Source organism: Chelon labrosus (genome assembly GCF_963514085.1).
Source record: "Chelon labrosus genome assembly, chromosome: 2".
In the NCBI taxonomy this organism is placed as follows: Eukaryota; Metazoa; Chordata; class Actinopteri; order Mugiliformes; family Mugilidae; genus Chelon; species Chelon labrosus.
Genome location: NC_140338.1, coordinates 6,452,746 through 6,479,713, shown reverse-complemented (window position 1 = coordinate 6,479,713; position 26,968 = coordinate 6,452,746). Strand labels below are relative to the sequence as shown.

General features: G+C 41.7%; 1 protein-coding gene across 1 annotated transcript; it reads right to left on the bottom strand.

Annotated features, from left to right (window-relative positions):
* Window positions 1-661: 661 nt before the first annotated feature.
* Window positions 662-26,407, bottom strand: mfng (MFNG O-fucosylpeptide 3-beta-N-acetylglucosaminyltransferase). The gene is made up of 8 exons (XM_084555998.1): window positions 25,679-26,407; window positions 18,276-18,321; window positions 17,202-17,304; window positions 13,198-13,351; window positions 8,109-8,194; window positions 7,150-7,315; window positions 6,972-7,057; window positions 662-1,686 (listed from the first exon to the last, which is right to left on the bottom strand). Exons 1-8 carry the CDS (start codon window positions 26,069-26,071, stop codon window positions 1,635-1,637), a joined length of 1,086 nt encoding a protein of 361 aa, XP_084412124.1. The 5' UTR covers window positions 26,072-26,407; the 3' UTR covers window positions 662-1,634.
* Between the last annotated feature and the right edge of the window lie 561 nt (window positions 26,408-26,968).

Genomic DNA, 26,968 nt, shown 5'->3' with positions numbered 1-26,968 from the left:
TTTTATGATATTTTCCATTTACTAAACCAGTAACACTTTGAACAGTATAGATGTCTAATCCGTAGTAAATCCTCTCGCAGTGAACCTTCAGTCTGCATTGAAACGCTCGTGTTATTTACTCCGAACAGACAGATTTCATTCTCGTCCAGATGTGTTAAAGTCACAGAGTCATTCCTGCAAACACTTTCAATCCACTCCACATAAGGTCAATTCCTGATGCTTTCAGAGGCGTGTATGCATTCATCACATCTCCATTCACAGCAAACAAGCAACCTTGAGGCAGCCGGCAGCGCGGGGTCATATCGCTGCAGGTACTTGGTGTGTGGCCTCTGGGTTTTATTCTTACACAACATTTGATTGTGACATTTGTATTCTGAGCCTGATCTGTCCACTATGATGAGACTCCCCTGAGACCAAGAGCTGTATTTTTGTTGTTGTTGTTTTTCACCAGGAAAGAAACTTACGGACATGTCAGTTGTGATCTTAATTTTTTCAGTTATTTTATAAAGTCATTCATTCATTCATTCATCTTCTGAACCCGCTTATTCCTGTTAAGGGTCGCGGGGGTCTGCTGGAGCCTATCCCAGCTATCTTTCTAAAGTCGACGAGAAAAAAAAAAAGAAATGGATGAAAGCAACCAAGGCAAACAGGATGTGTGGAAGTTCATTTTAATTTCAGCCATGGCCTTGGAGGAGCACAGCAAGTGTGGATAAGACAGAGTTAACTACAGAGACAGAGGGAGGAGGACGAGGAGGCAGGGGAGAAGACAGATGGACGGGGGGGTGGAGTAGTGAGGAAGTGAGAGAAGGCGGGGAGGGAGGACAAGGGGTTTTGGATGAGGAGGCAGACGAGGGGTCAAGACAGTTGATTGTGTGCAGACTTAACAGGTGCAGGGAACATATCTCCTTCACGACAGCAAAACACACACAACAAAAGGCCACACTTAGTTAGTAAAAACAAAAAAGAATTAACGACTTGAGCCTCAGGACCAGCTGATGAGTCTGTTCGTAGCATCCTTAGCTTTCGATGAATATAAAGAAAAGGTAAGGTAACGTGTAAAAGATCAATTTAAACTTTAATCAAAAATTTCCAAAGACAAGTGCATTCATTCCAGAGCAAAATAAGTAAAATTATATTCTAATCTTCTAATCAGTGTGTCAACAAAACAAGATTTCAGCAGAAAAAGGGCTGAAAACTGCTAAGGTCCGGCTTTATTATTTAGAGCTTCTGTCTCACAGATAAAAAATAACCTGTACAAACAAAACAATTCAGTAGTCCAGACACAAATAAATCCTTCGTGCAATTGTATGATTTCAACACTGAGGTAAAAAAAAGAGAAGATGCTTCTTTACTTCATAATCAAGGTTCTCATTATACTCTATATGTAAGCAGCTTCAAGGTGCAAACCAAGTGTGAGCAGCTGTGGGAAAATTAGATCTTTTTAAAGTTGAGTTTCCATTTCCTGCTTCACCAGGCGAGGTTGTTCTCGTCTTAAGACTGATCATCCAAGTGAAATCAGTCTGTTTTTTTGTTTGTTTTTGCATTTAGTCAGCACCCATGAAAGGTTCACCATCCAGCAGGGTACCAGCCTTGTCTCGTCTGTTTGGACGCTGCGGTCTTCAACGAGATATACCTCAAGGACACCAGCTGGTGAAAGGGTACAGCATGCAGTGGACGGTCTTAAACCTGTAGAGGGAAGAAGCAGGAGATGTTTGGAAGACTTTACACCACAGAAAACACAAAGGGTTGGTCCTATGGCTCATTACGGTTCACCATGCGTGAAATTATTTTGTGTTAAAGCCCAATCGGCTGGAACCAATATGTAAAAAGAAACTTAGGGACATCAAAAGGTCTCGGAAAGCTGACATAATAGCCATACCTCACACCTGGTAATGATAAAACTATTGGTACTCTGGTGAAGAAATTGCCATAGCCCACGTAAAACCTGCAAAAGGGTCAAGAATGCAGCTGCAAGACTCTTAACCAGATCCAGCAGGTTATGCATATTACACACATCCTATTATAACAATAATAACCTTTTTTTTTACACCAGCTCACCATCAATAAGTGTTCCTTTCGGGTTACTTTTTCTCACAAATCAAGCCCTGAACGGTCTGGATCCTGCAAGGATCATGTCTTACCTTCATCTCTAACCTGTAAATCCTTTGGACTTCCTATTATGTGAAGACAGACATGTGTTTCATAGTGCTGCTTATGTTTTACAGTTTTTTCTTTCTTCCCCATTTTCCATATCTGCATGCTAATAGTGTGTATTTTAAGAAGCGCTGCTCCGTGAAAGCTGCTTATACTGAATAAACTCTAATTTTATTAAATTTTTTAATTTTAAAAAGATTTTTTAAAATGCAGAAATGCATGCTATATTGAAGCGCTTTTTAAATTACATGGGAATTTGTTATACGCTGTACAGTGTGCTGCTTTTATGTCTTCGTGTGTCTATCAATTGTGATTGTGTCGAAAAAAATGAACGCGTTAAAAAAAATGAACGCATTTAATCACAGTTTGCATTCCAAACAACGCGGAACTTTTGTCAGTGCGCGATTCCCTGGTGCGCCGATCACACTGATGCATACGTCAGAGCTCGGCTAACGGCTACCAAAATGGAGGAATCGGATGAAAGCACGTTGCTAGGACTGATGGAAGGCACATTTTATTTAAAAAAAAAACTAGCTAATGGAAGCTTTGATAAAAGCGAGGTTTTGTGCAAATTGTGCAAAAAAAAAAAAAAAAAAAAAAAGAGCTTGCATACCACAGAAGGACTTCAACCCTACGGTACCATCTAAATGCAAAGCATGTTGCAGTGAGCACAGAAACCGCCAGAGCTGTTAGCGCTAGCAGTCCAGGTCCGAGTACAGACAAGACGTGTCGGCAACCCAAACTGTTTTTTGTTTTTTTTATACCATTTAAAATCAATACTGTTCTAAAAAAGTACTTAAAGTACTTAAAATGGCACTTTAACTTTAAGTCTGTTCAGTTTTGGCCAGGGATATTTTCTTTTTCTACTTTTGAATTGGAATGCAATTAAATGTATTTTTCCAGACGTTAAAAGAGCTTGAGTTTACAATATTCATGTCTGTGTCTATTATTTGACTCAGTCGTCCACTAAAATCCATTTAAATTAAAAAATTATGCTTTTTGGGGCAAATATTGTCATGCGATTAAAATGTGATTAATCGAGATTAATTAATTACAAAGCCTCTAATTAATTAGATTAATTTTTTTAATCGAGTCCCACCCCTAGAATTGATACATTTAATATGATGCTTTAAATTGAATTCATCTATGAATTAAATTTAATTCATCTATGAATTAAATTTCATGTGTGCTTTAGTAGGGCTTTTTATTTAAATGATGTCAGGTATTATTCAAAAACAGAGTCTTAAATCTTTAGGCCTTGAATATGAACTTTCTCAACTAATATAAATATGAAATAAATATGAATTTAAAAACTGTGTCTTGGCTAAAATGTGATCCTCGGCACACAATGACAGCTCATGTAATGGGAGCGAGCAGCGCTATAGTTCATTTCAGCACAATGAGGCGTGTGCTTGTTTGCAGTGTGCGTTTAGGGGAATATTAAGTTATCTGTGACTTTGCCCTGTCCTCTGTCAGCAGCCAACAGCGACCGCCGCTACAATACAAGGGAAAGATACAGCTGCTAAAAATACTTCACGAGGCGCATCTAATGAAGATATCATACTGTAATATCGTAATAATGGGATCTTTATGCCTCTTTGCGATTTTACCTCCAGCAAGGAGATTATGTTTTCCCTCCTATTTGTTTGTCTGTAATTGGTTTGCCGGAAATCCCACAATCTTGTTTTTAAACGATAACTGGTGAAAGGTGGGTAATGATCTCCACAACAAATGACTGCTATTTCTTTCTTTTATGGAAGATTTGAATAATTTCTGTATTTTTGCTCTAGGAGAGATTGTTTTGTTGTTTTTATTTTATCAGCCGTTTAGTTATTTTGGGGCTTTTTCCTCCTCAGGCAACCGCCAATTAAAGTAGGAGAAGAGAAATCTGACACGCATATAGCATGTCATCAGGGGTTATTAAGAGTGTTTTATAGCAGATCCAGCATTTAAATTTTCATTTTTATTTATACTTTTCCTCATTTGACTTTGATATGGTTGTTGTTTGTGGCATTTAGTAGCAGTGTTACTTTTGACAGTCTTTGGCTTAGTCTTTTGCACGGTTTATACGTCTGTGTCAATTTGGCGACGAAACTACAGAGACGTAGACCGCAAGAGCTGTGATTGGTCGTAGCGTATTTTTGCTTTAGTATTTCCAGCTGATTCTACTCTGATTGTTTTGGATCAACAAAGATGGAACACATCGAGGAACGGTTAAGCAAGAAGGTTTGGAGATACAAACGTTTGTATGACTTTTCTTCTGCAAAATTTCAATGGAATTTTGGCAAAATATTGGCGAAAGTCCAGCGAAAGTTTCAGTCGCCATTGTTGAAAGTGAAGCAGGAAGTAGAAACCAAGACTGGCAAATGCTTACATAGGAGATTTGGTCCTGGACATGAACCTCTTGTGAATACCTAGCATCATGGCTAACTTGTGTTATGGGAAAATGTAAGGTATGACATGTATTCTGCCTTTAAGGTGTAACTACATTCTGTAATTAAAGTGATTATATTCATGTATTCTCAGGCAGCATTGTTGGCCGTTGGGGGTCTGTTCATATTTTTTTCCTTTTTAAGCGATTTGTATTCTGCCTTGACACGCTTTTCTTTCGATACCACAACGACTCTGTTTGTACGGCATAATCGTGACTGACCCGCTCCCTTTAAGGGCCGCGGCGACGCTGAATGAGCTCTGTGCGACACCACAGCATGGGAACAAAGGGAAAACCTCCCCGCTTCAGTGGTGTTCTTACGACTGAAGACTGGGACAAACACATCTGCAGCTCCACTGCGTTATGTCACACTGCTTTTAACTTTGAGTGAAAAGAGATGAACCTGACCTAACGCGTGTCTGTCTTCACACAAGACGAGCAAGTGCGAAGTAATACACAATCTTAACCCTTTAAAAGCTAAGGCCCCCTGGTGTTTTTTGATTAAGTCTGACTACAAAAAGGTCAGAAAATGTCCTGTGAGTAAGTGATCGTGCCCATTTTCTCCAAAATACCTGAAACGTTCAATATGTGGCAGTTACTCACAATTTACTGCATGTTATAAGAGGGCAATAACCCTCCAGGAGAGGTGCAGGTAAAATTACCGTAATGACACCTGTAAAACGTCTTAGCTTTTAGAAACCGTTGGGATTTTTCTGACGTAATTACGATCATCCAAAGGACATTTGTATGCCGGTGATAAATTAGGTTTTAAAGGGTTAAATAATGAATTAAGCATTTATGAAGCTTAGGTGGACGTTCAATAAGGAAGATCTGCACCCTCACAATAGGTTCCCCTCCACTGAGAGTGGGCTATCACTCCTCTAGCTCACGCCTTATTGGATTTCTTTATGTCCTTTAGAGTCATTTCTAAAGAACCCTATAATTTCATTTCATATAAAAGTTTATAGCACTAAGGTTCACTTAGTGTCTCCATAACTGCGGTCCAGAGCTGTGGCAGCTCATGCTGAATCTCTTGGGGCGGAGGGTCAACCTTTCTAATGATGGCTAAGGTGATGAGCATTTGGATGCACAGCAAAAAAAAATTCTCCTTCTCCACAAACTGCTATGTGCGGACAGCTACATCCTAGCGTTAATTCCTGATGTCTTTAATGAGTTGGGTTCAACGACGGACACACACAGTGATCATCAACAGATGGCAGCAACTTATCAGTTCAGCACCTTTCAGGCGGTTTTAGGGATACAAAGTGCGTTGAATTTGAGCAAAGTTGTATTTTAATTGCTGTGGAGGGAATGTGTTATTTCTAGTTTCAGAATTTACAGCTTTAAAGTTTTTTCTAAAACAAAGTGATGATGAATTTAAATTTGTCAAAGTTTTTTTCCGTAGTGGTCCATCTGTTCCGTGTTTTATTTATTTATTTTTATAACTCTGTAACAAAAATGCTTGTAGACCTTTTGCAACACCAGGAAATTATACAAACTCCAAACCGGAATTAGCAGTAGTTTAACACTTCACAGAAATCTCAAAATGTATCATACCCACACATCTGCTGCAGTGTGCACTAACTTGTTCTCACGTCAAAGACTGTGAGAACAAGAACAAAGTCTGTTTTGGCGAGGTCATTCATACTTCACGATAGTGATGTGTTATGCGCTAAAGAGCCGGCTCTAAGAGAACTTTGTTTTGACATCTTGACTGGGCACGTCACGTAGTTATGACCCGTAAAGGAAGCAGCATCTGCCTGAAATTTAAAGACATTTGGAATGGCAGAGCATAGTGACTTCACTGCACAAAGACTTCACAAAGACATTATTTTGTTTACTGGGTTTGGTTCTGTTTTTGTTTGTGTGGATTTGATCGCAGTGTTTTGTTTATTTGAAACATTGAATGTAATATGTATTTGCTGGGCTAAAATATTAGGCTATAAACGATTCTAAATAAAGAGCCTAAAGAGCCGTCTCTTTTTCGGGAGCCGTGGCAAAAGAGCCAAACTTCCCATCACTACTTCACTGCCGATCTCCGAGGAAGTCCTCATAGACCCCCCTGCACATCCCACTGCAGCATTCATCACTAAGCATTGTGGGAGATTTGGGAGACGAATGACGAGAGACAGTTTTCTTATTATTTTTGGATGTCGGCCAGTCGTTTTGACGAACATGTCCTTCGGATCACGCCGTTCATTCAGCTTTTCCGCATTAACCACACCCACTTCCATTTTCTGACCAATCACAGAATAGTAACCGGACACCACACGAGAAACAAGCTTCTTGCTTCTCCTGGAGTATGTAACAGAATGTAGCAGATAGAGAGCGAGGACCCAGGCACTCATACCTCCTCATTTACGAATCAGTGAAGCGAGAGACAAACCTGGAGGGGTCGTCCTCCTTGGAGAAGCTTCCCTTCACCTCGATGCTGTTCAGCTTGTTCTCAAACATCCCGTAGCTCAGCGTCACCTGCAGCGGAGACGGCCACACAAGCAAGTAAGACGAAGTGCAAGCTGCTTTGGTTGCCTGTGCGTAGACAGCATTTTTGCGTGTGCTACTACCTGCTGCGGTATGCTTCTGTGGCTGATGAGCAGCAAGTTTTCCAGGTGGGAGTGGAATAAAGGACAGTGAACCATGGAGACACCCAGCCTCTTCTCCACGATGAAGCCAACCGTGCAGTCGTCGGGGAGGCGGATCTTCGCCGACATCTGCTCGAACCGGGAGCCACTGAAACACACACAGACGCACACACAAATTATAATTTTTTTGTATTCCTGTTAATACATAAAACGTCTTGTTTACATTCTGTATTGATATATTCACAGATTTAAATTAGATTTTTTTTGAGGGAGAAATTTTGCAAAAAAGTGTAATCCTCGAGGGACGTTAATGGTGATTTTGCATGTTGCGGCCCATTAACTGTTTATTGCGTGGGCTTTTACTACTGACCTTTGCCAAAGAACACAGTCAATTTTTTTGGGATTGATTCCCTACCGTCTAGCCCCGGGCAGCCATTAGTCTCAGTTCTTTGAGAGCAGTGTAAATACAAACTTGCAGAGGCCTGAAATTTACTTTAGACGGGTGATTCATCACTTTGATCAAATAAAAAATAAAAAAATGTTCAAAGTCATGCTGCCGGTTAATGCAGTTTGAAATAAAAAAAATACCCTGTTTGAGGATTTTGTGGCATTTGCTGGATGGTGAAACAAAAATTGCAAAAAGTTAAGAAATTTCCATTATTTCTTGTATCACGTTTGCTCGTTGCTCAAAGGGTTTTGACAACAAAGAAAGGGAATACTTTGGTTTTTGGCTCTCAGATCACAGTGTATAATTGGTTTGATTGGTTGCCTAATACAAGTCAACTGAGCTTAAAAGCCTGACCTAAGTAGCAGCTGCCTACGAACTCTTAGAGGTTTTGATGACTTTCAAATCTATATTTTGGTCTCTCTTCCTTCGGTAATGTTGAAAAGTTGATGTGGCTTAGCATTGAACACTTTAAACGGTTTAAATAAATAAATACCTGGCCCACGGAGCCATCCGTTCTGCCAGCCTTCGACTCAGACAGAAACCTGCTCCTCCTGTAGCGAACCAGAACCGCACCTCCCTCTGATAGACAACACACACAGACGCAGATATGAACAGATATACAGATATACAGATATACATGTACACCGATCAGGCATAACATTATGACCTATTATGTCCTAATATTGTGTAGGTAGACAGTAATGTACACAGTAATGTCTATTGCAGCCGTATGGCACACTGGAAAGTCAGGTTTATTTGTGCATCCACTTCAAAACTGTGAAAAAATGTTATTAAAAATTAAACTCCTTAATGCAGGAAGGTTTGAAGAGAAACTGATGGTGAGACGGGTGGTTATGAGTGGAAGCAATTAAACCTGAAAAAAAAAAAACAGCAGGGAGGAAACCTGTGGAGGAGTTTAATAATTTGCACAAAATAAAGGAATTTAAGGAACAAGAGAGAATTAAAAAGAGGAAAGTACTGTCACACTAAAGACAGTAATGTGCCTCAGGACGGTCACCATGCCCATGTACACATCAGAGAATGGACATGGACCTTCTGAGGGTGTCCTGTGGTGTTTGGCGACAGCATGTTGTTAGTGGGGGGCCTTTGAGGGGAGGGGCCTCTGTGGATCATACCACAGATGCTTGATCAGTTTGGGATCTAGTGAATTTGGAGGCCAGGTCAACACCTTGTGTTGTTCTTCATGTTTTTTTTAGTTGTTCCTAAAGCGTTTTTGTGTGTGTGCCTGTGTCAGGCTGCATCCTGCTGGGGATGGCTGCTGTCATCAAGGAGTGTCATTGCTATGGCGTGGGGGTGCCTGGTCTGGTCTAGGTGGGTGCTACATGTCTAAGTAACACAGGTCCAAAAGTTTCCCGGCAGAACATTGAATTGTCACAAGATGGTCATTGTTATTTACTTCTCCTGTCAGTGGTCATAATGTTGTGGCTATGTACATGGATGAATACTGTCATCATGGAACCATCGGCGGAGCACAGAACTATTCCTGCGGTTTCTGAGCGCAGTCTGTAATTTGCTCTTTAACGTCCGTCAAGCACATCCACGGTAAAACGTCCACTTAAGAGGCTTCAAGGTTAAACTGCCTTTTCCACAAATAGGTTATTTCTAATAATCCCATTTGCGTTCTTCTTAAAAGGAATAATAAGTGTAGTAGCTGCAGTTAGTTTGTAGTTGCACGAAAGGGAGAATGCAGATCTCAGATTGACTTTCAGCTCGTCTGGCCTTGAAGAAAAAGCTTTGAAATGCAGGAAAACACACTAAGTACATGCATACGCATAAGTACGTTCATTGCTCCAAACCAGTTTGTTATATATATATAAAATGTCTTTATCTGCTAACACTGAGCCTATCCTAAAGCAGGAGATAGAGGTTTTTTTTTTTTTTTTCTGCTATTTAAACTTGTTGGATGATATGTCAGAGGAGTAAATGAAGTATCTCTCTGATGTTTTGTTTTTCGTATCAGTCACGGCCAACAGATTTTAGTGCGCAGCAATTACAGAGCAGACTAGACTGAGACCCCCCACCCCGCCACCCTTTTTCCTTTTCATATTCATTTATTTGGTGTTTTGTCTTTATTAGATAAGAACGGTAGAGACAGAAAGACACTGTAACGAGGGGAATGTTTTAAAGTAAGGGCCCCGGCCGAGCGGGAAACCACTTCTGACAGCCTTTCCGCCAACGTGCAGAAACCACTGTGCTAAATTAGTTTATTTTTTCCTTTCTTTTGTGTTCTTTTGTAAGCTTGTTTTCCATCTTTTGCACTCATTAGTTGTGTTTTCAGTTGTTTACCATTAGCTACGTTTCAGTTTTTCCTTCCTTTCATTTCCTCTCCTTCGCCTTTCTTCTTTCTATCCTTTTCTTCCCAGAACATTTTTTTTTATTTCCTCATTTCTCTCTCTGCACTTTGACTTCTCATCTTTTCCATTCCTTTGTCCTCTTTCTCTCCCTTTTGTTTCAAAGGCCGCCGGTTTTCTCTGCGTCGCCTTAAATGAATTTACTCTCCTTCCTGTCATTCCCACTTTCTCTTGCCATATTTTCCTCCCATTCTTTCTCTCAAAATTCCCTCCTTTCCTTCCACATCTCCTTCTTTCCATTGCTTTTTGCTTTCATTTCCTCCTCCCCCCCCAGCTCGTTCTCCTCCCTGCCTCGCAGAAGTGACGGGAAATCGGGAAAGATCGGGGCAAGATTTATTTTTTTCCGTTTTCTCCATCCAGAAAACAGGAACGCAGGGAAGGTGGAAGAGAATAGAAGCGTGGATGAACACTAATACTATAAACAAGGACACACACACAGACAACTGTGAGTAACCGCATATTTAAATGTGTGTGTGATGTCCCCAAAACACTAATCGCTCGCTGATCCACATGGTGTCCAAAAAAATTTCAAGAGATATTTAATGTGCCTCGTCAATCCATAAACGCACACATCCTTAACTTTATTATCCTTTAACATCTCTTAGGCAGTTACAGAGACAGAAAATGAGTATTGAAAGAATTTGAAAGTATGGATTTTCAATGGCAGCGGTTAACCTGGCTGGAATGCATTCTGGCACACAACCAATATGAACGGAGCTCAGCTTTGTTTTACTGCTCATTAGCGTCCCCGTGGCCCTGAGAGATCAAAAAGGAGGCAAAAGACAAAAGGGAAAGAAGGTGCAATGGATGGACAGAGGAGGGAAAGATGCAAAACTGACAAAAGAATTACAAAAAGAAAAATTTCAAGGGTGTCACTTTTCTATTTTCTTGCCACGATCACCTTTACTTAAAGGGGAACTACTGTTTTTTAAAACGTGGACCTTATTTCTGGCATAAAATACGGTTGTTTACTCACCCATATAACTTTTGTGTAATTTGTATTCCTTCAAGAGATATTTAGATCTGCGTATATCCATATGGTGGGAGTGACTGGGGCACCGAAACACAGCCTCTAAATAACACATTATCTGCCGCGAAACCCGTTCATTTCTCCAATATTTTGTTATGATACGCTAGTGCTCGTCCCCGTGGAGTCTGGAGTTACCTGTTATCATCATCTGGGGTCTGTAGATTGACCTACAGACCCCAGATGATGTCTTCTGGCCTGGATGATGTCGTCTCTGAGCGACGCACACACCCGTTGTTTACGGTTGTTTACCTGTAATTTGCTACTGCTGTGGTTTGTCCACAACCTCAGAATTGGATATATATATCGTATATATCCGATCCGTATCCAAATGCGTATATCGGATGGATATACGCAGATCTAAATATCTCCTGAAGGAATACAAATTACACAGAAGTTATATGGGTGAGTAAACGACCGTATTTTATGCCAGAAATAAGGATGAGAATGAGGATGATAATCCGCAGCAGAAAAGCACAAACCACTCCACACAATGTCAGTCAAATCAATGCCAGGACGTGCACGGTAAACGGCCGGCCTTGTCCACGAACAATAATAGCAGCTTTCAGCGCGCTTGTTGGAAATTACACGGGAGGAAAACCGGGGGGTCATGGGAGACGTTGACGGGGCGGTGACCCCTGCTCTCTTGCTCTGCGGCACTTTTCTATTTCACCTCCCTGTCTGGTTGACGAGCACCTCCTCGCAAAAGATGTGGTTTTTAGGTCTGTGCTCTGTGGTCTGTGCTGTCACCACAATCGACATGACTGATGTGTTTTGTTGTGTGCATGTGCGAGGTGTATGTTTCAAGCTTCTTCTGCAAATAAGTAATTGGACTTATAAACAGCTGAATACTGTGGAATATAATTTTAATTTTAGGATGGTTGGCAAGGCAGGAGTAATGCACGGTTTATGCATCTGCGTCAGATTTTTTTTTTAGCTACAGCAACAGCCCAGACCCTACGCAGACCCAATGGCGTATTGTGACGTCCCCAGAAATGTAAATACGACACAACCGCAAGAGCTGTGATTGGTCCGCTTGGTACTAATAAAGTTTCTGCTTTAGCATTTCCGGCTGCTTCTCCATCGCCGCAGTTTTTGAATTGACAGTTTTGGATCAATAAAGATGGAACATTGGAGGAAGTGTTAAGCAAGGAAGTTGTGCAAAGATGCAAACACTTGTATGACTCGTCTTTGTCGTAATTTCTGCGAAAGTTTCATTCGCCATTGTTGAAAGTAATGCAGGACGTAGAAAGCGAAGCAAAAAGAGAAGAATTAACCCGACTGGCAAAAAAAGACACAGCGCCGACCAGTGTTTGGGCCAGACTGACAACCGCACAAGCATGAATGACTCGCACCGGCGTAGGCTACGTGCGTAGGTTACTCCATCTATGTCCCACAAAGGTATAAACTGTGCTTAAGTTTGGTGGTTGAGATGTGAAGGACATCACAGAGATAGCTGTTGAGCATCCTGGTTCTCAGTCTGCTTTTCTGGAACTGCAAAGTAAATTATCGCCAACTTCCCGCTAAAAAGTTAGTTTTAGAAAGTCAGTTTTATTTGTGCATCTAAACAGCAGTGAGGACCACTGGATCCAACTCGTTTTAAATCTTTCTGATTTTTTTGATTTGCTCTTAAAACAGTTTCCACTTCAAAACTGTGCAAAAGTTTAAATTAAAAATTAAAACTCCGTGATGCAGGAAGGTTTAAAGAGAATCTGACAGTGAGACGGGTGGTTATGAGTGGAAGCAATTAAACCTGTCCAAAAGACAGCAGGGAGGGAACCGTTGGAGGCGTTTAATAATTTGCACAAAATAAAGGAATTTAAGGAACAAGAGAGAATTAAAAAGAGGAAAGTGCTGTCACATTAAAGACAGTAATGTGTCTCAGGACGGTCACCATGCCCATGTACACCAATCACATTATGACCACCTTCCTAATGTTGTGTAGGTTTCCCTTTGTGCCTACGAAACAGTATGAAACAGACTCATCAGAGAATGGACATGGGTCTTCTGAGGTGTCTTGCAAAAGAATGTGGGGGCCTATGGGTCCTATGGGTTGGTCTGGATGTATATTATAATATATCCAGACCATTGTTTATTTGACATTAAGCTGCAGTGCAGAATCTGAGTCAGCCAGATAAAACCTGAAAACACATAAGAGGGTTAAATCAAATGTGTTGTGGTACCGTCGCATTGCCCTCCAGCAGTTCATGAGCAGTTATGGGCTTGTCCAGGCTCGGTTTGCCCACGTAGATGTCTCCTTCCTGGGGGAAGACCGAGAGCAGGGAGAGGAGGGCCTCGGGGTTCACGTAGTTATCATCGTCCACATGGCAAAACCACCTGAGGAGAAAAAGATGAGGTTAAAATGTAATTCTTAATGACATTACTACACAAACTGGAAGCTCACGTAAACCCTTTCCTTTCTTGCAACAACCCCCAAAGACATTTGAGGCATTGTGTCAATATTAACCACTTTTAAGTCACTGGTTTCTCATTATTTCTGTGGTTTTGCATCAATGCATAGATTTTGTTAAATGAAATAAGCTCACAGGAAGAAATGGAAGTCTTTCACAAGACAATAAATCCGCTAATGGGTTTTTGTTGGGGTCGGAGATATGACCCCTCCAAAGAAATCAATCTAGAATCAACTATCTAGCTTGGGGGTTGACTCGCAACACATATATTTTTCTACAAAATACGACAAGACTAGTGTAGAAGCCAGCCCAAACTTTCCCTTGCACAGACAATTTTAGTGGGGGAAAGCTGGTCTAGAGTCCCTCCTTTGGGAACTAATTATGCTCCAGCCGTGGGCATGGGTGGGCTTTATACAGTGACGGACAGAAGATAACTGAGACATGCATGCCATCTAAGCGCTGTGGAGTTGATTGTGTTTCCAGCAAAATGGCTCTGATTCCTTGTAGGCCTATCTAGTTGCATGCACAACTCTGCTGAAAAAAGACCCATGTTACCAGACTCACATTCTGATGAGAACTGAGGCTTACTCCAAAAGGCTACAGTGGGACTTAAACATTACTGAAATGTCATATATTAGGACTTGAGAAGCAATAAAAATAAACAAACCCAGCATCACCTGCAAGGCTTCATAAACACACATTTGAAATACAAAGCTTTCCCTTGCAAGTACAAGATTATACTCTCCGCAGGTCCTGGGATAAGTATCTCATCTAAGAACAGAACAGGCTGTTATTGCACAGACAGAAAAATATGTGTTCCAATTCATCTCCTGCTGTTTGTGTTTCCTGGACATCAGTCTGATAGGAGGCTTTACCTCCCGTAACAAATACGAGCACAAACCAAGAGCACAAATCAGAATGTAGAGTCTTCTGATAGATCGTCTATCTTGTGGGAACTTTTGGACCTGGCATTCATGTGGATGTTACATATACCACCCACCTAGACCAGACCAGACACCCCCACCCCATAGTAATGACACTCCTTGATGGCAGCAGCCATCCCCAGCAGGATGCAGCCTGACACAGACACACACACAAAAACGATTTAGGAACAACTCAAAAAAACATGAAGAACAGCACAAGGTGTTGACCTGGCCTCCAAATTCACTAGATCCCAAACTGATCAAGTACCTGTGAGATGATCCACAGATGCCCCTCCCCTCAGCCATAGGCCCCCACTAACAACATTCTGTTGCTAGACACCGCAGGACACCCTCAGAAGGCCCATGTCCATTCTCTAATGAGTCACAACTGTTTCAGAGGCACGAGGGAGACCTACACAATATTAAGAAGGTGGTCATAATGCTCTGCGTGATTGGTGTATGTTACTATTAGACCAAAAATTTACTTTTTGTCCATCATGCATTTACATTTACAGATATTGCAAAGTCAAAATGTTTCCAACTCAGTGAGCACCTGAGGTGGGAAACTTCTGTCACATATTAACAAATGGAGAATGGGTGGAGACTGAATGTGGATCCTTTCCACGGCTACCGTCCAAAAACTGCCTCTAAATTTATTTTATCTTTCATCACTGATCTGTTTCCAGTTAGATGTTATTTTTGGATCGGGATCTCCTCTTGTCCTTAAAAGCCATTTTTCTTTTCCAGTGTGAGTGATCAAGCTGTTTGATTATTTCTGCCATCTTAATGACTGGACATGGTGTCGGAGCCGCATTCCAAACCAAACAGACTTCAACCGCAACGTCGGAGTCCAAATTACAAATCTGCTCGTACTGAAGCTGAAGCGCTGCCTCGTTTCCTCTGCCACCCTAATGGCTGGACGGCAAACGCAAGAGGCTTCCGTCCAAACCAAACAGCCTCAATCTCCATCTTCACTGGAACCCGGGGAGGTTTCTAAATGGGCCTTGGAACCAAGCTCGCAACATTAATCATCACTGCCATCTCAATAGCACGACAAGTCAACGGCTAAGTCATACACCAAACACAAGCTGTTGAGTTTTTATTGTGTTTTCTACTGAACAAAAATATATAAAAACACTTGTCGCCGATACTCTTCTGTCCATCATCACATAAAGACGGCCCCCAAACGATTCGATTGGCCCGATAAGTCTTTGTTGGAGCATGATCAGTTCCCAATAGAGCGACTCCAGACCAACTCTTCCCCTCAAAAATGTTGTGGCCGGGGGAGGGGGAGGGGGAGGTTTCGGGCTGGCACAAATCCATCACCAAACTGTTGGCGTACACAATGTCCTCCTTTCATTCCAAAAGTAACCAAAGCAACTTAACTGCAAGCAAAACATAGACAATGCACATGTTTCACTAGTTGCACAATACTACAAGGGAGTGAGTCCATGGAAACAATGAAAACTCTTTAAAAAGGTGATTGTGCAACTAACTAAAGTAACTCAACTGGTTACATGGACACCAAATAAAATAATTTGATATACAGTAATCAATCCATTTGCATGCCCCAAAGCATCAATGGAGCTACCTGCCAAATCTGCCAAAGAAGAAGTTTTTCCCAAACTTTATTGACAACACTGGATTCTTTCAACATAAGAAGATGTATAAAGATGTTTCCTAGTTCAGTCTTGTTGTTTGACTACCTCCATGTTTGTTTCTCACCAGAAACAACTAGATGGTGTGTTAACAGGGATAATAGGCACTATTATTTTCCTACTGAAGGGATTATCAAAGGTTTCACCGCCCCTCTCAATCAGTCTGACTGAAAATACCTTCGGCTCTGACCACTCTAAGTTTCTGTCTGAGGAGGTTACATGATTCATTTTAATCCTGACTCGACTGATATTTTGATAATTGCTGGAATACCAGTGTCGGTGTAAATTTAGCCAGCCCTTCAGACAGAGGAGGAGTTCTTAACCTGTCATTCTGCATAGACTGAAAATTAAAATAATACAGCGTTGGAGGGGTGAATGCAGGTGTTCTGAATATCTCTGTGGTATTGCTTGCTGCACATTCATCTGAGGATGATGTCCATCACACTGATCAGGCATAACATTATGACCACCTTTCTAAAATTGTGTAAGTATCCCTCCAAAACAGTGGTGACTCATCAGAGAATGGACATGGGGCTTCCGAGGGTGTCCTGTGGCGTCTGGCAACATAATGTTGTTAGTGTTGGGTCCTATGGGTGGAGGGGCCTCTGTGGCTCTTCCCACAGATACTTGATTGGTTTAGGATCTAGTGAATTTGGAGGCCAGGTCAACACCTTGCGCTGTTTTTCATGTTTTTTAAGTTGTTCCTAAATCCTGCTGGGGATGACTGCTGCCATCAAGGAGTGTCATTGCTATGGGGTGGGGGTGTCTGATCTGGTCTAGGTGGGTGGTACATGTCATCATCCACATGAATTCATGTAACATCCACATGAATGCCATGCCAGGTCCAAAAGTTTCCCAGCAGAACATTGTGTTGTCACAAGATGGTCAATGGTATTTACTTCTCCTGTCAGTGGTCATAATGTTGTGGCTGATCTGTTTATTCACACATGTTAAAATAAGTAATGTATCCGCCTCAGTAAAAGTCCATAAATCTTTTTAATGCCTTCTTCAGATAGACTACTTCTGTAAACAAGTGTGTCTGTAGTAATTCTCACCTCGTGAGGCTCATACTTATTTACTTCTAATGAATTATGTTCGCTCTACCTTCTACAGTCCCCACAGTGATTGTTAAAGGTTTGCAGTCTCAACCCGATCTTTAAGTCAAGCCGTAGACGGACCACGATCTGTCTCTCACCTCTTGTCTGAGGCCATGAAACCGTCGTACTCTGCAGACATCTTGCAGGACAGAGCCTGCTGACTGTGATCTGACTTGCAGCCCGTTACCACCATGTTATAACCTGGACAGAGAAAGAGAGAGAGAGAGAGAGAGAGAGAGAGAGAGAGAGAGAGAGAGAGAGGAAGGAGGTAGACAGATTTTTGTTTTATTTATACTACTGGGCGTTTTCAATTTCAAAGGTGTTTCACATGGTTGCATTCATCGATGATTCTATACCTTCGCGTCATACATTATTTTGCCATTTACGCTTCACCAATGCTTCCTCTGATTAGCAAAGGATGGAAATAGATTGACAAAGAATAAAGGGAGGGAACTAGAGGGATTAGAGATGAGAAGTAATCACAAAAAGGACGGATGGAAAGGAAAATGAAAGCAATGAAGAAGACCTAGGGAACAGAAAGAAAGGAACTATGTTGGCCAAAAGTATGTGGACACTGGGATGTGTTGCGAATGTGATTAATCTACTGCCGCTAGACAGGACTCTCCAAGAGATTTTGGACTGTAGAGATTTTTTTTTACCATTTACCCACAAGAGTTCTCATGGAGCCAGCCAACAATGTAATGTGATAAGGTCTTGCTTATCGTTCGAGTTTAAATTGATGTTATTACAGCTGGAAAGACTGGAAATGAGAAGCCTGCTTTAAGTCAAGAGGGCCAAGTCAAGTGGTAAATCTGCTGTAGCATCCTTGCAAACTGCATATGTAGATAGCTGAATGCAAAGCTGTAGCAGCAGTATCTGTGTTGGGCTTAGAGATCAATACATCTAATCCCTGTGTACATGCCAGTGAATATCTTCCGCGGTTGATTTGCCTTTGTTTACAGCGGCATTGTCATAGTGGAACAGAAAGGACATTCGATACATATTGTTTTACGCTGCAGCAGTGAGGCTTTCCTTCATTTGAGGACAACCAAAGACGAGTAAGGATGTGTCCACATGCTTTTGTTTTTTGGTCATACAAGGAGCATCTCAGTGTAAATTTAAAGTTCCAGACATTTTTTATTGTGTAAATTAGATTTTGCATCGCCGCTCACCTTCCGAGCTCAACTCCTCATCCTCCGCGTCTGTGAAGATGAACGTCTGTGGGAAACAGAGAAAAACGAGGAGAAATTAAGGCTTTGATGGGGGCTGCATCCTTCTTCCTCGCCACATGTCTAACAGAACATCCTGAAGCACGCTCATTAGGGAGTGAACACACATCTTACACTTCCGGGATCAATATCGTTTTGGACGGAGCAAATGCAATGTCACAAAAACAAGGTTCCCCATTGTGAGCTAAAACAATGAGTCACTGCACATGGACACACAATCACACACAATCGCACACTCAAACACACATATGTTTGTATGGCTAGCTTTATGAGGACATACACAGATGTAATGCGTTCCCGAGCCCCTAATCCTAACCATCTCAACTAAGTGCCTAACCCTAACCCTAATCCTAATCCTAACCATAACCTATTTGTAACCTTTACCCTAAAACCTAGTCTTAACCCTCAAGCAAGTGGAGTCCTCTTTCTGAGGACCAGGTTAAGTTTTTCACCATCGAAGTGAGGACGTTGGTGCAAAGTGAGGACCAAATGGTGAAAAACTTAACTTGGTCCTCAGACAGAGAGTTGTACTAGAGCACACACACACACACACACATGTTTATGATCCATAGGGGACAGAGGAGAACTAAATAAATGAGTCAAAATGAACCCAAATTATATACACTCACAAAGCCATACCAGCTAGTTCTATATTAGACAGACAGATAGATAGATAGATAGATAGATAGATAGATAGATAGATAGACAGATTACTTGTTCAATACTGACATCTAGTGGTGAAATCTTTTAAATCAGAAAACCATTGTTGGTGCATACAGTAACTAACATAACAATATATTTCTTCATCCAACAAACACAGCATAACTTTTTATTTATTTATATACTCACATGTCACAGATAAGAAGGCAAACACAAAAAATAAAGCATAAAAGATCATATATATTTGTTGATCTCATTCTTTTCAGAAACACTTCACTAATTTCCTTGTCATTCGAATGAAATCTGTTTGGTGCATGAGCCAGTGAGATTGGTGATGTTTTGCACCTCTGGGTTTTGAACAAGCACCTCCATCTGTGCAGCCCCCTCAGGCTGAACACCGCTGCGTGCCCTGACTTTCTTTGCCCAGCAAGGCACTAAATAACCTCAGAGCGAGACAAATCACCCGGCAGATAAGATAAACACAAACTGTGACTTATGTTTTATTCAAGTCCTGGGAGGAAATGTATAAATGCTTTGACTGGAAATACGAGATTGCTAAAAAGTTCTATTCAGGACATTAACATTCAAGATGAGCAATCGCAGGAGGAGGTCAGAGGCGAGAGAGCGCTGTCGAATCATAAGTCATGTCTCAGCAGGCCTTTGGTTTCACAGAAGCTCATTTTTCGGGCTTTCACACTTAAATGTGAGGATGTCATTGGGTGTGTTAATAATCACAAGCTTCATAAAGAAGGAGGGAATGCTATAAATATTCAAAGCAATGCATGAAGAAAAGGACCGACCTAACCACACGATTGGTGCAGCGAGTTTAGAGAGACTAAAAAGGGAAAAAAAGCACAGTGAATGTGGTTTAAATTGCCTTAAAAATGTTGAGATGTCGGGCAACAAAGCTCTCCAGACTGTCTGACAGGCAGAAGCCGCCTAATAACTCTAATCCCTGGATTACATGATGAGATTACAGAAACATAATCCACTTAAACCTTTAAAAAACTAACTAATAGTATGTTATTATATGGGGGTGACAGCAGTTTTTCTGATTTGATAAACTTTTGATGGCTAAAGGGATCAGAAAGAAGAATGAAGCTGTGACTGGAAGCTGTTGTGAAGGTGTCCAGCAGAGTGCGACAGAGCTACTGTGTCATCCAGATGTGTTTTTTTATTACTATCATGAAATGTAAGCAGAATGCATTATAAGCCTCGCAGGCATGAAGATGAGACATTCATAGATAGATAGATAGATAGATAGATAGATAGGTTTTATTTGTCACATGCACAGTTATACATAGTACAATGCACAGTGAAATGTATTGTTATACCTGCCAGTAGTATAAAAAAATTAAAAATATAAGTACTACAGTAAACAGTAGTTTCCACACAAGATAAGCAATATAAGTGTAATGTACACCGATAGAGAAATAAAATATAAAATAAAAATAAGAATAAAAATATAGACTGAATAAAAATATAGACTGGTAAACTTAGAGGTTGTATTTAGAGTTGTATATGTACATAAATTTACAGTATTTAGTATTTAGCAGCTACATGAATAAAGTGCAGTGATATTTAAGTCCAGTTAAGGCTCAGAGTTGAGCAGGCGGATGGCATGGGGATAAAAACTCTTCTTCAGCCTCTCAGTCTTGCCTCTCAGTCTTACATTTTTAAGGCCTCTCAGTCTACGCCTGTGTGTAGAATCTTTATGAAGACAGAAACCCTGTTTACACACTGTATGTTGTGGGCTTACTTGCGCAAACCACAGACTGTATAAAGATGGACAATGGAAGAGCTCCTCAAAAGTGAAGCCAAAGCAAGTAGAGCTCCCCCTGGTGGCTGACTGCAGTATAGATCTTAAGATCCACCCCCTCCATGTTAGTGGATGGGACTTGGACCAAACTAAAACACTAAAGTACACGTCAAATAATTTTTTTAAGGATGGTTTCTGTCATTTTAAGTAGTGTCTATTTTTCTGATAAGTTTCTTTTTTGTTAGTTACGTATTTGATGCTATAGAAACAGGATGTGACATTAGGATCACTACAAGTTGCCATGCCAACCACTCCGTGAAGTGGTTCCGTGGGGCTGTGGGAGTTGGAAAATAAATAAATAAATAAGTAAGTACAGTGTATAATCATTTTATGCCACTAAGAACCCTAACCCTAACCCAACATTTCCTTGAAACTGGTGGAGGTGGAGCATAGTGCAGTTTTAATTAAATGAAAATGCAAGTGAGTCTGGCAGAAGTGTGGTCAGCTCCACTCTCGGACCATGCTGCGCAGACTCAACATGGCGCCGCCCATACCCCTGGGAAAATAGCGCCCATTTGGCCAATGGAAGGAAGTGCATTGTCCATATTTATATACAGTCTATGGCCCAAACCAAGCAACAACCTCTATGGCTGAAAAATGAAGCCATCAGTAAATTCCTCGAATAACCAGTCAAGGGTTACACCCTGGTGTAAAACATGTTCAGATGAACAGTTCTGCACTACTGTCAGTTCACTCACTCAATCTGTAAAGTAAATCCATCTATCTATCTATAGCTAACACCTCCAAATTCACGTCAACTGGGGGATGCATTTTTAAAAAAGTGCCCCCAATTAATTTATATCGAAGCTTATGATGGATAATTAAAGTTCTGCATGATTTAGGCCGTTGCTGCTTGAGTGACAGCTGGGTGTCGCCCGCCTGCCTCAGCTCCACTTTGAGGATTTTTTGGGAATTAGCCAGGAGTTAGACATTTCAGATTTCCGACTGTCTGACAGAATCACCCACAGTGAGCTTGACAACTGCTCCTCAAGAAAACTGTGGATAACGCCACAGAGGGCTCGATCGATCTTCATGTACGAGCATTAGAAAGCATCACGCAACCTATAAAACAAAAACGAAGCCTAAATAAACTGCGTACTTTGCTGCATCCAAAGAGAAAGGCAGCATGTGTTGCTACGTTCACCATTGCACAGCAGCGACCATTCATCAATCAGCTTTTAATGCTCTCTTTCTCAGTGGCATCAAATTGTCACTTGGCTCATTTTAATACAAACAGAAGTCTTTCCCTCTCTTTCGCTTCGTCTCCCAGAGGCTCTTCCCTCACCCCTTTTCCATCCCCTCTCTCCCTGTCGTCCTTGCATCACTGAAGCAGGAGGAGAATAAGAAGAAGGAGGAATAATGAGATACCCGGATCAGTCCTCCTCTCCTGCATCCCCTCACCACAACAACCGCCTACACGGCCGCCTGAATCCCCTCGAGAAAAAAAAGCTTCCATCACAATTAGTTTCCTCTCCTCTGGTCATAACTCAAACTAAACTACCTGCGCTGAAATCAGTCACGCCGAGCGTAGGATCCAAAGAGGCGGAAGAGAGGACTCGAGAATCATGAGTTTCTGAGGAGGTTTCGGTGAGGTCAGACCGAAATGCATGAATGTCAACTTGATTTTTACACTGTAAGAGGACCATTAAGTAAAAGTTGTAGTGTCCTGTATCAAGAAATTACTGTAGTATGTCTCAGTAAAGCTAAAGATCAGGATTTCAGCAATTTATTTGATTTGTGATGGGAATCTTTAGCCCTAACCCTAAGCACTAGGTAGGTAGGTTATTGTTGTTGTTGTTTTTTTTAATTTGTAGACAGCCGAAGTCCTTTAAACTTTACATGGGCAGCTCATTTCCATAATTAATAATCCCCCAAAGATTGACAAATAACTACTAACTACTACATACTAGTGTTCAGATGTTTCGATTTAGCATTTATATTTTGGTTTAATCTGCAAAAAGTTATGGAATCTGGGATATAAATTTTAATTTTAATTTAAATTTCCAGTCCAATAATATCATTTTTCATTTCCTTGTATTGCATTGTATTCCACATATTATAATTACATAATTAATAATAAAAAAAATATTAATTTGAAACGTTGACAGGGTGTTTTCACTGCGACTTAATGAAACTATATCGAAAATAAAACGCCTTGGGAGCTTTAAACCTCAAACTGACAAGTATTAGCAGAGATGCTTCAACCGAAGATGAGTTTTCACTTTCAATAAATAACTGCCTCCACCACGTAGCTCCTCTGGGGCCAAACACTGCAGAGCCACATCGTTTGATAACACGCTGTAACTCAGCCAAAGCTGAATGTTTACCAGAGATTAAAACATTACTTTTTAGATGTTTCTTTGGGTTTCTTTCGTGCTGCCCTGAAATGCCGTTCAGAATGGTCTGAACGGCATTTCAGGGCAGCACAGTGCCTTGGTGGTTAGCATTGATGCAAGAAGGTTCCGAGTTTGAATCCATGGGCCGACTGAGCCTTTCTGTGTGGAGTTTGCCTGTTCTCCCTGTGTCTACGTGGGTTCTCTCCAGGTACTCCGGCTTCCTCCCACCGTCCAAAGACTCTGGTGATTCTAAATTGGCCATAGGTGTGCATTACTGTGAACGGCTGTCTGTCTCTCTGTGTTGGCCTGCAATAGACTGACGACCTGTCCAGGGTATACCTAGCCTCTCGCCCGAAGACAGCTGGGATAGGCTCCAGCGGTTACAGAAGATGAATGAATGAATGAATGAACGGCATTTCCACCAGCCTTAGCTCTACTTTGTGCTTGGTTCTAATGTTAGCCCAAAGCATGATGCTACCACCACCGTGCTTCACTGTGTGGTGTTCACATTCAGCCCTATCAGTGAACATATCAGTGATCGTCTCATCATGTCTGAGAATCTTCTCCCTCGTGCTTTCAGAATATTTTAAAATCAGTTTTGACTGGACAGTATTAGCACGGCAACGTTAGCTCAAAGCAGACGGTGCTAAAATCTCCGCGCCTCACAGAAGACTCGTGCTCATTTGAGTCCACTTGAATGCATGTCCACCAAAAAGGTTATTTTTGATCCGAGGGCCGCAGGGATGAAGTAGAAAATGACTCTACAGTGCTGGACGGAGGCCCGGATCGTGTTTGGTAGATGTCAGGGAAAAGTTCTGCCTCTCCAGCTCTGAGCAGACTAGCGACAAAATATTATGCGACAAAGCAGCTGCTTGTGAAAACGACTTTTCACAATCTGTGCGTATGTGTGTGTGTGTACATGCACGCTGACGCAAGTAAGACGGGGTTCGTTCTGTTCTGCTATCTCCACTTCCTGTTCTATGACCAGCTTCCGGTTCAGTATTGTTAACGGAGCCTCGGCACGGCGGCTGCTTCCCCTCAGCCGAGACAACCTGCCAGCAAAGCTTCCTGTGTCTGCGTGTGTGTGCGTTGTCTCCTGCTTTTGCTGGCCTCTTTGTGTGTTCGTGTGACTGCATACGACTACGTACCGTTTGTATGTTTGTTGTTGCTTTTTCTTATGTGTGTGTCCTCTAACACATCACTTGGCCAAAGGCAATGATAGAACTGTCTGGTGTTTTGCATTCAGAACAAAAAGAGGAACAAACCATCAGTTTATATCTTCCTGTTTCAGTCTTAAAATTAGAGCTTTTGTTTAAATCAGCATTTCAAAGTGTTTTATGTGCAGAAATGTAAAGAATAAAAACTCCCCGGGCCACTTTCATCTATTGAAAAAATAAATAAATAAAGGAAGTGAAATCAGTTTCGAAAAGTAGGCACAAAATAGAATCAGATGAGACTGCATTCAGAGGGCAGACTTGAAAGCAACAGATTCATGTGTGTGTGTTTTTAAAGCAGCATTTCTGTTGAAGACCCAGGCGTTTCTAATACGCTGCTGTTTCTGTAGTGAGTAAACCCTGAACTGTGCATCAGCGCTGTCAGCCACGTGAATCAATGATGATGTCTGGAAAAAACACCTCCTCCACCATTTGAGAATGACAGTGCATGCGTGCAGTTCACTAGAATGCACCGTTCACACGGCCTGGTTTTAAAATCCAGGTCGAGCAGAGCTCCGCAGAGAAGAAATGCTGAACTGTGAGATTTTATGAAAAGCCACTTGTAGGCACAAAGCCTCGCTGATGGGACAGTGAGTGGATCTTAGTAAAATGCCAATGAGAGTGAATGTGAGAAAGAAAACACTATTCGAATGTGATTCAGCTCAATTCTGCTTTCGGCGGCAGCTGATTTCCAATGTCACGCACGGTAAAGTACTATTATTAGCTGAGGCGAAAAAGAAGATGAGGAGAAATAAAGGGTCACTGTCCCCTATCTGGAGTCCAGCCTCCTCATCCGTGCAGAGAACGGAGTACCAGGTGCCCGGAGACGAGGCTTTCCAACGGGTTTCATACATTCTGAGCGTGAAGAACTACAGTTTAAGATGAAGTAGAGACAGCTGGTTGCAAATAGACGGAGCATAAGTAAACTGATCAGCCAAGCAAACTGAAACTAAACTTAATCTCCATCAGTGGCATCGGTCATCAGATGTGCAGCCTCACATCAGATTCATTTCTTCATTAGGCCTGCAGAACATGGTCTGGTGGGTCAGATGTTTGATCCTCTACAGAATGAGTGCATGAAATATAGACTCTAAGTGCGTCTATTCATATACTGGCATACTGTAATCGTTTGGCTTGATTGAAATGTTTGAACACTTGATAAAACTTTGTGAGGAAGCCTCTCTAAAACTCTTTCCACAGATAGCTGATGGTTTTGATTGGGACGCTGCTCTGCTGATGATGGAACTGTTGTTTTTTTTTTTTTTTATTGGTGATCAAGCGTGAGAATCTAAGGACACAGACACGACTGACACTCACATGCGCCTTGGTCCTGGAGATCCAAGTCTCCAAAAGGAGCGCCAGCCGCGTCTTGTGGAACCTCCCGGTGGTTTTCACTGCGATGTAGATGTCCTCCGGCTTCAGTTTCGGCTGAGTGACATGTGGACGCTGTGTCACTCTGTTCCCGTCAGCGAGCTGTGTTTCCCCTTTGCTGTTTCTGCTGCTGCCGCCGCTGCCGTTAGCCGGCTTCTCTGGGTCTTTGCCCGCGGATGGAGCCTGGTGGATGAGGCGCCGGAGCGCACCGGTTGACGCACGGTGAGCCACTGTGAGTTTGGGGAGGCTGCTGGTGCGTAACTGGAAATCCACGTAGAGAATAATGAAGAAGGCGAAAATAAAGACAGTCAATCCCCGTAATTTCCATCTCTTATACATCTTCAGACTAAAAAAAAAAAAAAAAAAAAAAGTTAGTTAAATCCGTAGAGGGTTAAAGCCTCGCTCTGTCCCCCTCATTTAAAATCATCCTCGCTGGTCGAACCCCGTGGCTGTTCCTCCATCACATATTCCTCTTCCTCTTTTATAAATCCTTAACAATTAACTTAAACATTGCTGTAAATCGGATGTCAGGCTTATTTTAATCATAAATCCGCTCGAGTTTTAGAGTTTTGTCTTCGTGAATGGCGACATAACGAGACGCAGTTGCTCTAACTCTTCTGCCGCCGCCACTAACTAACGCATGTATATCAGCCTACAGTACTTCAGCTCTGCCCAACTTCTCTGTCACTAGTGTCAAGTGAGAGATGGAACCAAGAGTTTTCTTCCGCTGCTTTCAAAATAAACTGCAATAGCGTGGACATGTAGAATACATCCGGTTAGATTCTCTTTATGTTCGAGTGCAGTTGGTTAAACGCGAGTATCGCAAAACACAGGATTTACAGATGCACAGGCTGTATTTAATACTTTATTGTGTTGTATGTTTTATCCCAAATGACTAATCCTGCATTTTAATCACTAGCCTATATCTCCAGGCCAGTGGCGGTTCTACATTGAATTGCGCCCCGGGCGAGACCACCTGCGAGCGCCCCCCCCCCCCCCCCCCCCCCCCTCCCCTTGTTCATGAACATCCATGAATTACAAATTTAAATAAACATGCCCTTACATGCTAAGTGTCTGTCATTAGACGCTATACTAATCTATCTTTCAGGGAGGAACAATTAGCTACTTGATTACTGCCTCCAATTCTATGCTTGCCACACTTTTAGTTATGACTGGTTAAACTATGTTTTGACACGAAATAGAGTTGTAGTAAATGGCAAATGTTCATCTTTGAAA

What these genes read in the sequence shown, in the direction of transcription:
- mfng (XM_084555998.1), bottom strand. Translation starts at nt 26,071, where the DNA reads ATGTATAAGAGATGGAAATTACGGGGATTGACTGTCTTTATTTTCGCC. An exon ending in TCTCCAGGACCAAGGCGCAT is followed by an intron (nt 18,322 to 25,678) that starts GTGAGTGTCAGT and finishes TGTTTCCCACAG; the next exon opens with ACGTTCATCTTCACAGACGC. An exon ending in AAGGAGGACGACCCCTCCAG is followed by an intron (nt 1,687 to 6,971) that starts GTTTGTCTCTCG and finishes TTCCCTCTACAG; the next exon opens with GTTTAAGACCGTCCACTGCA.